The sequence below is a fragment of the Podarcis bocagei genome (assembly GCF_964188305.1).
Source record: "Podarcis bocagei genome assembly, chromosome: 4".
In the NCBI taxonomy this organism is placed as follows: domain Eukaryota; kingdom Metazoa; phylum Chordata; class Lepidosauria; order Squamata; family Lacertidae; genus Podarcis; species Podarcis bocagei.
Genome location: NC_138128.1, coordinates 16,725,938 through 16,742,131, shown reverse-complemented (window position 1 = coordinate 16,742,131; position 16,194 = coordinate 16,725,938). Strand labels below are relative to the sequence as shown.

The 16,194-nt window shown below is 42.3% G+C and overlaps 1 protein-coding gene across 1 annotated transcript in view; it reads left to right on the top strand.

Annotated features, from left to right (window-relative positions):
* The first annotated feature begins 325 nt into the window (after positions 1–325).
* Positions 326–16,194, top strand: part of PRKCI (protein kinase C iota) — a 36,482-nt gene continuing 20,613 nt past the window's right edge. The window contains exons 1-3 of the mRNA XM_081190274.1: positions 326–489; positions 12,872–12,993; positions 15,634–15,723. Of these exons, the coding sequence (XP_081046400.1) occupies positions 341–489; positions 12,872–12,993; positions 15,634–15,723 (361 nt within the window). The 5' untranslated portion in view covers positions 326–340. The remainder of the gene's footprint in view (positions 490–12,871; positions 12,994–15,633; positions 15,724–16,194) is intronic.

Sequence of the window (16,194 nt, the reverse complement as noted above, 5' to 3'; positions counted from 1 at the left end):
GCTCGGGTTGCTCGACGCGTTCTGGGAGGAGGATGGGAAGTATGGAGTAGGAACGGAACCTTCTCCCTCGCGCACGCGCGCTGAGGCGGCTCGAGCCGAGCGTACGTTGGAGCGGCTCGAGGGAGGGAGCGGCGGCTGGCTGACGGGGAGCGGGCGGGAAAGGGAAGAGTTGTGAGGCGGCGGCGGCGGGTGCGCGCAGCTCGCTCCCTCCTCCTTCTCCTCTCCTCTTCTTTTTCTTCTCCTCCTCCCGCTCTTCCCCCTCATTTCTTCCTCTGCCTTCCGCAGCTCCGGGGTGGGGCTGGCAGAGCCGGCGGGCGGGGCCGGGCAAGGCGAGGGGGCGATGCCGACTCAGCGCGAGAGCGGCAGCAACAGCGGCGGCGGGAACAGCATGTCTCTCCCGGGCCTGGGCGGCGGGGGCGGCTCCGGGGGTCTCGGTGGCCCCGGCGGGGACAGCGCCCACCAAGTCCGCGTCAAGGCTTTTTACAAGGGGTGAGTAATTGGCTTGGAGGAAAGCGGTTGGGGGCGGGGGGGGGAGACCGACGAGACTATAGACTGAGTAATGTGTGGGGCGGTTGGGGGGTTTAGGGCGTTATACTGGGGTTGTGGGGAGGATGAGGTGAATGGAGTGGCAGAGGCGCGCCGCCCTCCCTTGCGAGAAATCATTCAGTCCCATAGATCAGCTGTCGGTTCAGGAGGGAAGCAGCTCTTGTTCCACACACACAGTTTAATTCGTGGGGTTTTATTCGCGCACGATGCAGGCGGAGCCCACTGGCTTCGGGGGAAAGAAAAGAAGAAAAGGTCGGACCTGACCATCGCGAAGTTGCCAGTCATAGGTACCCTCCTGTTCAGAAGCACCGTACAAGTTGCTTGGGGTGGAGGAAACAGGGAAGGAGGGTTGTCTCCCTGCCCTGCTTGATGACATATGGCCGAGTGCGGTTGGACATTGAATGCTTCACCAAATTGGATGCTTGGTCCCCTCCGCAGCCTTGGATTTCCAGGTGTTGTCCAGGTGCAGCTCTCATTATCCAGAGCCAGTATGGCTAGTGACCGAAGACGAAGGGAGCTGTGATCCAGCAGCTTGGCTGGGGCGAGATACAAGGTGGGGGAGCAGAGTCCTTTTAGGGATAGGGAAGAAATGGGCTACACACATGGTAGGCAAATCTTTCACAAGGTGGAGGATTCAGGGATTAAGATACCTGGGAAGAGAGTCTGTAGAAATGGGAAATGGCCAGTGGCGTAAATTTCAAGTGTATGGAATGAGATGCAGGTTGCTGCCAATGTGAGGGGGTTTGCATGCTTTTGACTTCTATCTGCTGGGTAGCTATGAGAGGTTGGGTGGCAGCACATTATCTAGGCATGGAAATTGTAGCGACAGTTATTATGGGATGGGCACTGGGGGTTTAATTACTGGGGGAAGAATGTTGGGAAAAGGTAAGATTTATTGCGCCTAGCATGGGGAGCAAATAATGATTCTACAGTAAGGTGATGTGTCTCATGTTCACTGCTCAGGATGCATCTGTGAGATACAAGAGAGTGCTGTATTGTTATGGGGGAGGGGAAACCATGAGTAGGAGGATTGCTCATAGGGTGAGAGAAGCATGCAGAGATCAGAATTCCAAAAATGAAGCACTGAAGCTGTGGGAGTGTAGAGCTTCATGAAAGTATTTAAGGAAGTGGATGGAATCTGTGCCATCTTTTGAAATAGAGGGGCAACTCAGAAAATACAGAAAACAAGGGGCATTTAGCAAATTTAGGAATATGGATCGAAGCTAGACTGTATAAGCTGAATTACCAGTAGTATGCATGGTGCAGTAAATTGTGGTTCTCTATTTATGCTTCATACCAGCTGAATGTGGATAGTTTGGATTTTTCTTGGTAGATGTGGCAGTGCATTATACAGTCTCTCCCCCCCCCTCATTTTTGTTGTCTTTTTCTGTGTAATCACTTGTCTGCAGTAAAATATATTGCAGGTAAGTGATGCATGTCTTGGAAATGTGTGTGAGGGAAATCCATAGGTATTTCGGTTTTTAAAGAAAAAAATCTGCCCTGCTCTTCACCCCATAGTTGCAGTGCAGATTACATCATTTCCAGGGCATATAATAGCAGACTAGTTTCACAGTTCAACAAGAACACAATTAAAATTCAACAATACAAAATGCATATAAAACTTAAGGTCTATTTTAAAGCTGGATGAGCTTCAATCGGTTCTTTTGCTAGAGAATACTGATCAAAATTAATATAGATCTGAATAGGAGCTGGTTCTTGAAATTGAATTTTTTAGATTTTCTTTGCTAGATTCATATCTTGCAATGCCAATAGTAAAGGTACTGGTTCAGTAAAATAATGTAAGTAGCAGTGTATAAGAAAGACCACGGAATTGAGTTGTTGGACAAAGATTTAGTTCTGTGGGTGGTGTGTAACTACAGAGTACTTGGAGAACATGATTGCAGCATGCATGAAGCTACGGAAGCATTCCTCCCTGGTTTGGTTTGTTTCCCTTTCCCTGGCATCTTGAACTAAAGATAGAAAAGGAGGAATTTGCTTCTTTTGAATATGGTCAATTTTTGTATACTTATAATAACACGGAGTATTTAAGAACATTTTGGTTAGGTAGAAAGGATTCTAGTATTGATTTCACTTTCAATTTTTAGCCATTGTTCTCATAGCTGTGGAACAAAGGTGTGCATACCGCAGGGTTTGGGGATCTGTGGTTGGTTAAAGAGAAGTTGCTATCCCACTTTGGAATCATAGAATTGTAGAGTTGGAAGAGATCCCAAGGGTCATCTGGTCCAACTCCCTGCAATGCAGGAATCTTTGAGAACTGAGATAATTCTTGAATGTTTGACTTAATACTCAGAAGTATCAGTTATTGTGACACAAGGAGTTAAGATGATTTGCTGGTTAGATCTCACATGATGAGATTGTTTTTAAGAGGATTTTACTTTTGTCAGGGTTTTCAGAAGCTGATCAAGTAGACCAGCTTTACCCAACCTGCTGCCTTCTAAGATGATGTTGGACTATCATCCCTGACAGTTGGCCAGCAACATCTAAAGGACTAGGTGAAGACTGAAACAGACCCTTCCAATTATGAACCCTTTGTATTACTCCTACTTTCATATTATAGGGCCAGCTATACTTTCTCTTGCCACGTAAGCAGTCCAGAACTGTCTGTGGCCACATGCAAGTTCTGCAGTAAAGCACCCTCTGTTTCTGATTTACAGATTATGATGATTAGAGGGATCTTTTTCTGAGCACAGTATATGTTTGGGCTGATGGGTTTCAGTAAATTCACTTTCATTGTGTTCATCAAATCCATTTACTAATTGCTATTGGTAAAGCCCATGTGACGTTCATATTCTGCAAAACCAAAGTACACAAATGTATAGTGCAAGACTCTGAGACCTTTTGATTATTTTTTTAAATGCTGTAAGCCACTCTGTATGTTTTTTTCATTTTTCTAGAAGTGGCATGTGTAGGATATAAATGTACTTAAATTAAATATCTGGGCTAGGGAGTTCTACTAATTAATTATGTAGACTGATGAAACACTATTTCCTCCTCTTAAATATGCCAATACAATTTCAGTACCTTCCCTAAATTGTGTTTTTGTAGTGAATGATTTCCCCCCTTTTGCTGTCCTTGTGTTCATGGGCATCCTTTTACTCCAGTACCTGTATTAAATGCATTCAGTATTAATTGATTAAATTGGCAAATGAGTAGAGAGAAGCATCAAATATTTGTTTTTGTTGTACATCATCATCATCATTATAATATTTATATCCCACATTTTTTTCCTGACAGGGACTCAAAACAGCTTATAGCAGGTATAGTCTTAGAAAGGGCATTTCTCATTGTGAGAGTCCAGTAATGTGTATTCTATGATGACACTTGCCACTCTGTTTTTTTAAAAAATACTTGTGATTAGAATAAACAATAACAGCCCCGCTTTACAAGTGGGGACACCCTTTTAATTTAAAAAAACAACTAGATACTGTGGATCACAAAACTATGTTTTGCCTGTTCACAGTTTTGAAGAAAAATGTATGCGACATGGAACACACTCATGTCTGCTTTCAGCTGCTGTTTTGAGAAAAATAATCACATTTTTTCAGACAGTGGTAACTGGATGAAGTTTTATTCTGTGAACGTCTCCTGGCAGCATCAGGCTTCATCACACAGCTGGTTCTGTGTATCCTGATACTGGTTCCTGGTCAACTAGGCTTAGTTGTTAAATAGGCTTTCTCTAAGATTTTTTTTTTTTAATGCTTCTATTCCCTACACTTGGATACTTTGGATAACTATTAAAATCCAGCTGCTTAGTAGGTCTGTGGAATTCAAATAAAGATAAAGCTCAGAGCTCTCAACAGTGTGATCATTTTTGTTCTGCATTATTAACCTAAGGCTAAGCAGTAAGTCCATGTCCAGTGATTATATATTGCAAAACATGGGATGAGTGGAGGCGAGTGACACTGAAATGGGAAAAACAAGGGAAAGAATTTGAGTAGCTAAATGTTCTTTTACTATTCACTACATTTAAATAGAAGCATTTACATTTATTTCTCACCTTTGATTTCTATTGTGCCTAGTATTTAGAGGCCACCTGGAGCCACAGTTTTAAGCTTTCTCCAGAAGAATAGGCATCTTTGCCAAGTTACAGATCATCAAAAGAATGTCGTACCATGAACTTTTTAAATCAACAACATATTTAATTGGTTCGTAAAATTAGCTAATTATTGGAGGATGACCATTTTGTTTTTCTGCCACTCTCCTTGTTGTCTTCCAGTTGTGCTGTTTTCCTTAGGGCTAGGTTCTCAAAGAAAATATTGATAGTAATGGCCTTTCTTTTGCTTAATTTGTGTGTGGTTTGCTAGCTTTCTGCTTTAAAGGACTAGTATTTTTGTGTTTTTATCCTGTAAGCTGCCCTGCGATCCTCAGATAAAGGGCAATATATAATTTAAATAAATAAATAAAATAAATCTTTAAGCATCAGACCTGCATACTCAACTGAACAAGACTGTGTCCAGTTGTGTGTGTTATTCTGATCAGCTGGCCATTGATGTGGCTCAGCTTCATTGTCTTACATGTCTGGATGTTGATGATGAGGAACAAGTGGAATAAAACTATAACAAGGTGGTTCTTAACTTTAGCATTGATAAATAAGGTAGACAGAAACTATACTTCTACTTGTGTGTTTTTTAATATAAAATGGAGATCACTACCATTTATGGTGGGAATGGTCTAGTATTGGGAGAAAATTAAATTCATGGTTAATATAAAATTCTATTAGGAAATTATGTTTGATCCAATGTTATATGGAGGGGCCAGTTCCTTGAGTGTGCAAATAAGTGGTGTCTTAAAATTTTACTGCAGCTATTTTTTTGTGGTGCTAGTCAGTTCAAATTCTCATTTTTTCCATTGGTAAAAGACTAGCTTATTAAGATAGGGGATTTGGGCATTATAGACAAATGAACATATTTTGTAATGAAATGACGAAGCAGAGCTACTTCAAAGTTAATTGGAATCTTTATTTGAATGCTGTAAAAATGATAAAATGTATTGAAATGAAAGACAATACTCAACATTTTGTTTTTAAGGTAAGAAGTTTCTTGTGGTAAAATAAAAACGTTCTTATGTTTTCTAATTGCATATAAGTTATTCATTCATTTAATTTATGATTCACTTTCCATTTATGAATCGCTTTCAAATACAATACAGATACAGACTGGGATTAAAAATTAATTATGTTATGGAAGTTGTTTAGATTTTATTTATGAAAATTAATTAGTTAAAAGAAGGTTAATGTGCATTCCTTCTTCTGTCTCTGAACATACAGTTTATGGTAACTGAAGTAAATATTTGTGGAAGGCGCTCCTGTCTCTAGCTTCCTTGAGAATTTAGGTTGCAAGGCAGTGTGTATGGGTTTTACCCAATGACTGATTTAGATCTATTATGAGTAGAACTAATGTTGGATATATTCCTGTATAAATATTTTAAATAAAAAGTCTAGTGACCTCTTAAATTTATAGTACTGCTTTTGTTGATGATAAAAATTAGCTTTATTAGAACTTTACTGAACTAACCTTTCAGCTCTAAGACCAAGCCTGTTGCTGTCCTTGTAATCATAGTTTAAGTAGGAATCTGTTTTTAGGGCTCTCACTAAGGTAACTTGAACCTCTGTATTCACAGTAGGCTTTCCCAGATAGCTTTCTTAGAACTGTATGCCTTATCTGGCAGACAAGATAGAGGAAAGCACTTCTTGACCACATCACACAATCACTACAGAACTTCAGTGTTTTAATAATACTGTTTCTTCGTGAATTAGAGAACTAAGAACACTTGCATTTGCCTCATTCATAACAAAAGGGGCTTGAAAGAAATATTTTTAAAGTTTTTATTTCTAGTTAACCATAGAGTCAAAACATTTTCTTCTAAAACAGTTGGAAGGTTAAGCAAGCAAACATGTCAAGTCAAGAAGAGCAAACAAAAAAAGGCAAAGGCTTTCTAAGGAGGGACTCTTGCTGTGAAAATGCTCTCACCATTGCTCACTAAGCTCAGCCTGCAACTTTAACCCTACTTACCTGGGGATAAAGTCCTTTGATTTCAGTAGGACTTCTAGTAGATGTGGTTAGAGCTACACTTTTAATGTAATATTCTAGACAAGACCTTCTTCCTAATATAGAGGAATACTTAAAGGTGGCGTTCACTGTAAAATTATTTATTTCTATTTGGAAAATGGCAGAATTGGATAATAGCTCAGTTGGTAGAGCATGACACTCTTAATCTCAGGATCATGGGTTCAAGCAACACATTGGGCAAAACTTTTCTGCCTGGACTAGATGACCCCAATGGTCCCTTCCAACTCTACAATTCTGTGATTCTATGATTTTATCTTCACCCGAAATTCTTAACTGGAAGGAAGTTTAGAAACTCTGCACGCTGAATATAAAAGTCTAAGATTTCTAGTCTGAAACACATATATTTGGTGCTTTATAATTTTGTTGGGTCTCTAGAGTGAGATCACTTTAAACTTTGTTTAAAAACTGTTTAGACGTCTGTTTTGTGTGTTGGATATTTAATGCTGTTGATCTTAAAATGTCAGGCAAGAGTAGTATAATGTTGTCATTTGCAGATTGAAAACTTTTGTAACGGAGGTCACTAATAGATGGGAAACTTTCCTTCAGATAGTCTGTTAACTTCCACCTGGGACAATAAATGCAGTCTATGGCAAATTAGTACATCTGGAGCTAAAATGAGTCACATAGGGTGTTGGTTCATGATCTTTGCATAAATAGGTTAACAAACTGGAATTACCTTTTGTGGAATTAGTCACAACCAAAGATGCCATCTTTCCCCCAGAGATGGTTGGCCTATAATGATCAGGATTAAACCTTAAGTCTTACAATGTTAAATACTTGGATGATAACTAGCAATAGTCATAATCTGTGTAGACATATTGAGCTCAATGCACTTAAATACAGAAGTCCATGGATTTCATGGGGTTCAGAGTCTGGCTATCACCAATTATACTTATAACATGCTTGTCAAATATATGTTGAGCATTCCATTGAGAAACCTCAAAGAAAAAGGTTGTACAGTTCTCCTCAGCACCTTGTTTAGCAAATAATGTGTGCTTTGCAAGATTCTAGGTAAAGGTAAAGGGACCCCTGACCATTAGGTCCAGTCATGGCCGACTCTGGGGTTGCGGCCCTCATCTCACTTTATTGGCCGAGGGAGCCGGCGTACAGCGTCCAGGTCATGTGGCCAGCATGACTAAGCCGCTTCTGGCGAAGCAGAGCAGCACACGGAAACGCTGTTTACCTTCCCGCTGGAGCAGTACCTGTTTATCTACTTGCGCTTTGATGTGCTTTCGAACTGCTAGGTTGGGACCCAGCAACGGGAGCTCACCCTGTCACAAGGATTCGAATCGCCAACCTTCTGATCGGCAAGTCCTAGGCTCTGTGGTTTAACCCACAGCGCCACCCGCGTCCCTTGCAAGATTCTACATGCATTCAATTCTGACATGCTGTTTATTTGTATATTGTTGCTACACAATAATGCTTCTTTCTAATCTACTATTATGACCAACTGCATTAGCTACCGTATTTTTCCCTCTATAACACGCAGATTTTTTCTCCTAAAAAGTAAGGGGAAATGTCTGTGCGTGTTATTGAGCGAATGTGTGGTCCCTGGAGCCAACAGGCGCGAGTCCGGAGAAGGGAAGCCTTGAAAAGAGGAAGCTGCTGCTTTCCTGCATTCTGCCTCAGGGTCTTACTGCCCACCCGCTTCTGTTTGTTACTGTGTTTGCTCAAATGGAACAAAGAGCAGAGAAAACCCCTCCCCTCCAGGCAAGCAGAGGGGAAAGCAGAGCATCCTTCCTTCTAATTCCTCTCGTGCTCCGGTGCTGCAACATGCAGGTGGGGGGTGGGAGAGAGAGAGATGGCTGGCTTGGGTGGGTGCGTGGGGGGAACTCCCTCCGGTAAAACCCCTCTCCTGCATTCTTAGCCAGCTGCTTCTCCGCACACCCCTCTCAGTGCTCCTTGTCCCTTCTATGTTTTTCCTTCCCTCCCCACTTAAAACGTGGTTACAAAGCACGGATCCACATGGATCCTCAGGATCTTTGCATTGGGTCACCCCAAATTCACCATCAGATCACATAGCATGTCCATGGTTACAGCCTGCATCAAAAAAATCACGCACCCATTGTTGCCTGGGGCTGCAATGGTGCAAAAACGTGGTTACAAAGCACAGATCCACATGGATTCTCAGGATCTTTGCATTGGGCTACCCCAAACTCACCGTCAAATCACATGTCTTGGCCACAGCATGAAGCACAAAAATGATACATTCATTCAGAATTTTTTTTTTCTTGTTTTCCTCCTCTAAAAACTATGTGCGTGTTATGGTCAGGTGCGTGTTATCAAGCGAAAAATACGGTATTTTAGCACATCACAATAGCCCAGTTTATATGTCAAATTAAACCAGCATGCTTGTGTATGCTGCTCAAAATTTCTCACTCTGCTTCTCTTCTGCATCTGCTGCTGCTGCTGCACCACTGAGAAACAAGCCAGAGTCCCACTTGTTGTGACATCTGAAACCAGGTTCATGGCTTGTTAGGGGGAAAACATCAAGCCTGCATTCATATACCTCAACAAGTCAGAATCTGGTGCGTTTCTTGGCTCAGTAGGAGTGTTTACCATCATGCTTCTAATTCATGTGGAACCATAGTCTTTTGACTGTGGTTTCTTGAACTGTGGTGACCTGTGTGTTATGTATATGGCTTGGTTTCAGTCTGTGGAGAGAAAGCAATGGCAAATAACTCATTCCTATTAAACTGGGCTAAAGTTGATACTGTTATTCTAGCTGAATGCGATTATAAATTGTTGCTAATTATTACTGTGGAATAGTCAAATTAATGAACAAGTTCACCAGGTGATTGACTTTCACTCAACATGAGCTAGTTGTTGACTACAGTTTTCACCACTGTAGAATCCTGCTTAAAAATAATTCAGTTCTTGGTTTATGCTGGCTGTACCTCTGCATTAAAAATGGCCATTTGGTAATGATTTAACAGTTGTGTAATGCTTTAGCTAATGGGGCCTCCTGCTGCCACCGCGCCGCAGGAGCACGATTTCTGTTCTTATCCTGAAGCAAAGTTCTTAACCTGAAGCACTATTTCTGGGTTAGCGGAGTCTGTAACCTGAAGCGTATGTAACCCAAGGTACCACTGTATTTTAATGCAGCACAAACCTATCATGGTGTATAGCCAGACTTGGCTCAGATATAACAGACCATGGTTTGATACATGTGTAAGTTAGCATAAATTGACAGCTTAACCTAAGTCTCAAGGTTGTTGTGAAGACAAAATGAAGAGGGTGCTCACTGAAGGAAAGATGAGAGATAATTGTAATAATAAATAATAAGATTTTAAAGCCCCTTTTTAAAAGTTAAAAACTATTTGCAATAAGAGATATGTTTAGGAGGAAATATAGAGGCTACCAGGTTTTGTAAAGTTTGTTCTCATTAGTAAACCCCAACCAGTTCAATAGAACTTAGTTAGAAACTAAGCTCTGTTCAATTTATGCCATAGCTATTCTACTGCCAAATCTGCTCAATTATTCCAAATCCTAGCAAGACCAACAGTCTTACACACCCAACAAGACTGCTAGTGTTTCCTCCACAGTTCATTGTCCCTCTTTTAGCAGCACACTGCCAACACACACACAAAACTTCCAAGGACATATTTTGCAATATTATTCACATTTGTTACAAGTGTTTTATAATGTGATTCTTGCAAGTCATCAGAAAGCCATATCTTTCAGAGCCCAGAACAGAGGTGATAGGATCCATCCCATGGTTAAAGTTGACTTTAAAATGTCACTGTATGGGATATTCTTGCCAATTGGTCATTTACATGTATATTTAATATAACACTGTGGTCACATCTCCCAGTTGGTTCAACAACACTTAACATCTCTCACTGGGTTCAACATTTGTATTTCTCAACAATGACTGGAACACATATGAATCCAGTCTGTGTGAGGGTAGTTGAAGTCACCCATTACTACAAAATTTGCCTTTTTGGATGCTTCTGTGATTACATTCTGCATCTCAAGTATGAACTGTGTAGCCATGAATTTGTTTCATCAGACTTGAAAATGTAGGGTACTTAGAGCATGAGAAAAATATAACATGTATAATTTGTATGGGTCTCTTACCAACTGTTGCTAAGTGTTACGGAAAAATCTGGGTGCGGGGCTACTCTGCCACCCAGCTCGTCGGACTAGGTCCGCGGGTCCCTGCAGAAGAAAATGAGCTCAGCCGGACAGGAGCAAACTGCAAAAGATCCAAGTTTATTGCGCAACAGGTTCAAGGCAAGATTGAACAGCGAGAAAGGGGTGATATGAACTTTTGAAATTTCCCTCCATGTCCCAGAATACAGTGCAAAATACATCCCAGTTACATCATGAATACATTAAGAAGAGGTTGGGTTACACAGATTACATCACGAATACATTAGGAAGAGGTTGGGTTACACCGGATTAACATATGGAGGAGGGAGGGGGGAATATGCAGAGCTGGAGATATGCACAGATAAGCACATCCTGAGAAGACAATGGTCCATGTATGCATAGTCTGTCACCTGGCATCTCCCGGAGGAAGGGCTTGGCAGAGCGATTTGACCGGATTAGGGTCTTGACACCTTGCTTGAGGGATTATGGAGGACAGGGGAGGTGTCATGGGGTCCTAGAGAAATTGAGCAAATTGTCACGTTGATTTTCTATGAATTTTATAGATTTTAGTCCCTTTTGACATTGACAATTGGAAATAAATGGATACCGTATTTTTCGCCCCATAAGACGCACTTTTTCCCCTCCAAAAATGAAGGGGAAATCGGGGTGCGTCTTATGGGGCGAATGCCTGCAAGCCTCGCGCGCCCGGCAGGAGGTCCCACCGGGTGCGCGAGGCTTGGGGCGGCAGCCTGTCGCCCGAAGCATGGGGAGCCCTCGGGAGGGCTCCCCCTGCTTCGGGCGAGTGTCTGCAAGCCTCGCGCACCCGGCAGGAGGTTCCACCGGGTGCGCGAGGCTTGGGGCGGCAGCCTGTCGCCCGAAGCACAGGGAGCCCTCGGGAGGGCTCCCCCTGCTTCAGGCGAGTGTCTGCAAGCCTCGCGCACCCGGCAGGAGGTCCCACCGGGTGCGCGAGGCTTGGGGCGGCAGCGGACTGCTTGCGCGCACCTAGAAGCTTGGGGCGCGCTGAGCTCAGCACGCCCCAAGCTCCTGGTGTAGCGCAGCGATCCGCTAGCCCTGGGAGAGCCCCGCGGCTCTCCCAAGACTAGCGGACTGCTTGCGCGCACGCAGAAGCTTGGGGCGCGCTGAGCTCAGCACGCCCCAAGCTCCTGGTGTAGTGCAGCGATCCGCTAGCCCTGGGAGAGCCCCGCGGCTCTCCCAAGGCTAGCGGACTGCTTGCGCACACCTAGAAGCTTGGGGCGCGCTGAGCTCAGCGCGCCCCAAGCTTCTAGGTGCGCGCAAGCAGTCCGCTGCCGCCCCAAGCCTCGCGCACCCAGTGGGACCTCCTGCCGGGTGCGCGAGGCTTGGGGCGGCAGCGGACTGCTTGCGCGCACGCAGAAGCTTGGGGCGCGCTGAGCTCAGCACGCCCCAAGCTCCTGGTGTAGCGCAGCGATCCGCTAGCCCTGGGAGAGGCCCGCGGCTCTCCCAGGGCTAGCGGACTGCTTGCCGGCACGCAGAAGCTTGGGGCGCGCTGAGCTCAGCACGCCCCAAGCTCCTGGTGTAGCGCAGCGCACCTGGGGGGGAAATAATTTTTTCCCCCTTTATTTCCCCCCCAAAAATCTAGGTGCGTCTTATGGGCCGGTGCGTCTTATGGGGCGAAAAATACGGTATATTGTAGCAAAGAAGGAGGTGAAGAAGACATGCCCCCCCCTTCCGTATCACTAAGTATCCACATTTTATGGGAAATACTTTTCTATAGTTCATTAAATACCAAGTATTACTTTCTAAAACCTGAATGATGCCAGGGATCAAATTAGTTAAGAGGAAATGATAGTCTGGTTAGGCTGCTAACTATTTCTGTGGTACAAGCAGTATTGTAGAAATCACGGGCACCTTAACAGTTGACGTTGGTATATAAAACAGAAGTTCTTTTTCAGACATGTGCTGGTGTGTTGCTTAGAAACTGAACTTTTGTACCAAGCCTGGCTTAGATAGCAGGATAGACATTAAGAATAACGCATTCAAGACTCAAACATACAGGTAAACGAATGCATGTTCATTGACAGATGGAAGCAAACAGAGTTGATGCAATATAAATAGGTCCTTAGTTCTGAAATTAATAGACCATTTGTTTGGACTCTTTCCAGTGACATTATGATAACCTACTTTGAACCTTCCATCTCCTTTGAGGGATTGTGTAACGAAGTTCGAGACATGTGCGCCTTTGATAATGAACAGCTTTTTACCATGAAGTGGATCGATGAAGAAGGTAAGATGATACAAAGCAGAACTACATATAATACTAGTAATTTCTACCCAGTGCTTTTTTCTGGGGGGACACAGGGGTACACATACCCCTAAACATTTTGTGTATCTAAGTTTGGCCTCATTAAGGGGCAGTATTTCAATATGAGTTGGAAAATGAGAGTACCCCTAAACATATTTTTTTTTTAGAAAAAAAAGCACTGCTTCTACCTAATATCCCAGCTTTATTTCCCAGGAACAAAGTAGAAAGCATTTCATTTCATCTGTAGCCTCTATTTGCCAACAAAGAAAGAAAGAAAGAAAGAAAGAAAGAAAGAAAGAAAGAAAGACCATAGCAGTCTATTTGAACTCTTTCATGTGTCAGATGTAGGCATGTCAGTTTTCAGAGCATTCCAACTATAAACATGGAGAAGGAGAACTTGAGACATCTTAGTACTGTATAAAGTGAGAAGTTTTAAGATTCTCTGTTCTTTAGGGCAGTAAATTCCATATGCTAATCTAGTTCATTGTCACCTAATTATATGTAATATGAACCAAGAAAGATCGTATTCCTTTCCTAAGCTTTGGTATTGATTTTTGCTGTTTCTGTCATGTGTTTTGATTGTGTCTTATGTAAATGCATTTTCAAGAGATGCCTTCCTTAGTTATAGGTCACTTATTCTTCCAAAATAGCAAACTTTTTAACTATTGCCTGCAGAGGGAAAAAGCTTCCCTGTGTGCTGGTCAGTAAGTTACAATAAAATCATTAGTTCAAGCTGCCGTGGAAATGTACCACAGTTAAGTTTTGAGGGGGAGTATAGAGAAAGAGTGTGCCAGGGAAAACAGATGCAAATAAAATTACAGGATTGGAAAGCTGCAGAACAAGTTCCTTATTTTCCCAAATGACTTGCAATGTAAACTTCCTGGTATTTAATCTCAGTTCAGAGTTACTAGTTCAGTAGAGAAATTATGTGAATTGAAAGTATACTATCGTTGAGTTTTTTTATTTGCATTAGTGAAAGTGACCTAGACACTAGACTGGATTGCAGCCATTGCTTCCATATTTTCCCACTTCTTTGCACTCATGAGAGCTAGAGTCCTAAGTTTTGTAACAAAACTAAGATTGTAGGGTTGAACAATAAACACACCCATGAGTCCGCATACCTGATGTGTTACACTTAATGTAATGGTTTTGTAGGTTGTGAGTCATTGATGATGTGTTCATACTGGAGTGTAAGAGCACAATGTCATCTTCATTGGACTGTTCTTCCTGTTTCCTTCATTCTGAAAGTAAGGATTTTGTTGAGATGGTGAGGTGGAGCAGGCAACTTTTTAACCTTGGCACACCTAGAATCATTGTTATACAAAGTAAACATTAATTCTGGTAAGCACTAAATATCCTCAGGCATACATAAGAACACCTGCCCATATTTCTTTTCTTGTTCTTTGTTTTGCTAAACTTGTACCGCAATTGTTTCTTTGCTTGGCTGAAGAAAAACAGGTTTGTTCTCTTAGTGTCCCTGAATTTTAATTGCTACAATTCATTTCTGTGCAATATTCAGTGTCTGTCTTAGATGCCCTTGTTTAATCAGTTTTGAGCACAGTACAAAGGAAGAGATGTTGTCCTTTAGCTTTGGGTGCCAGTTGTATCTCAAATGACTTAGGATGAATTCCCAAATATACAAATGGTATGTAGGATGGTGAAAATGATATTTTTTACATAAATTGTGAAGTTTGATAAAAGAGAGCCATTACATCTCAAGAGAACCATTTCACGTATTATTATGTATCTGTAAATCTGAGTTTGCTGATATTTTCAACAAAAAGTTGTTCTCAATCACAGCTCTTCAGCATGCATACATGTCTGCAAACTTGTTTGTTACAGTCATTAAATGTTTGCATGTAAAAATCATAATGTTTGAAATAGCTCTGAAAAAAAGCTAGTTATTCTTTGTGTAGCTGTGAGAATAACTTTAGCCAGCCTTGAACACAAAGAAAGCCCTGCTGGCCCATCTAGTCTAGCATCCTGCTTTTTCTGGTGGCCAACCAAATGCCCATGGGAAGTCTGCAGGCAGGGCGTAAGCACATAAGTTTTCTCCTGTTCTTGTTCCTCAAGCGGCATTCTGCCTCTGATATTGGAGGTAGTATATAGCCATCATAACGAGTAACCATTTGAAGCCCATGTCCTCCATGAATGTAAGCCTTGCAAAGTTAGTTTATGGCTTCTTTTATTGACATATAAAATAGATTAAATCCACACCTATAAATCTCAAAGGATAGGAGTGGGGAGGAGGAGTGTTTCTCGATAACTATATTCTTTTTAAAAGACTCACTCTATCATAGAAAATATTGTGAATCTGATATGCTAATGCAACTTCAAGAAACATACTTTTAGAGGAAAATTGGCACATATTTAGTTTATCCAGTGAATGTGGGTGTGTAATGACAGATTTTGTTTGCTAGGCTTAAATCAAAATATTTTAAAAATAAATAATTCATAATTTTCCTTCTTTAGATTGGAAAGCAATTAGGTAGTTTCTCTGAAATCTGAGCTGACATAATCAAGAACTCTAAAGAGAATATTACCCTTGATTATAGGAATATGTTAAGGAGCAGCTTGACTCAAGTTGAGCTATATTCATTGAATGAATTCATTTCTTTCTAGGGGATCCATGTACTGTTTCTTCTCAGCTGGAATTGGAAGAAGCTTTTCGGTTGTATGAACTAAACAAAGATTCAGAACTCCTAATACATGGTAACGTGGTATAATACTGTTTTTGTGTGTGTGTGTGCATGAGAGAAGGAGGGACAGAGAGGAAGGAAGGAACATATTCTTCAGCCTGCATGAATGACCTCTATTTTAATATTTAAATGTTCATCAGCTTTGTTTTTTAAAAACACTTAACTTGTGTGCAAAGACTGAAGGAGCAAGTTACCGTATTTTTCGCCCTATAGGACGCACCGGCCCATAGGACGCACCTAGATTTTTTTTTGGGGGGGGGGAAATAAAGGAACAAAAATTATCCCCCCCCCGGCGCAGAGCTGGGGCGAGGGAAGCCCGAGCTTCCCCCGACCCCAGCTCCCAGAACGGGACCCAGAGCGATGCCGATGCTGGGGGGGCGGGGAAGCCCTCAGCCAGCCTCCAAACCAGGTCGGGAGACAGCGGGATGGCGCACTGCACCTCCCCGCTGTCCCCCGAGTTTGTGGGGCTGGCGACGGGGAGGAG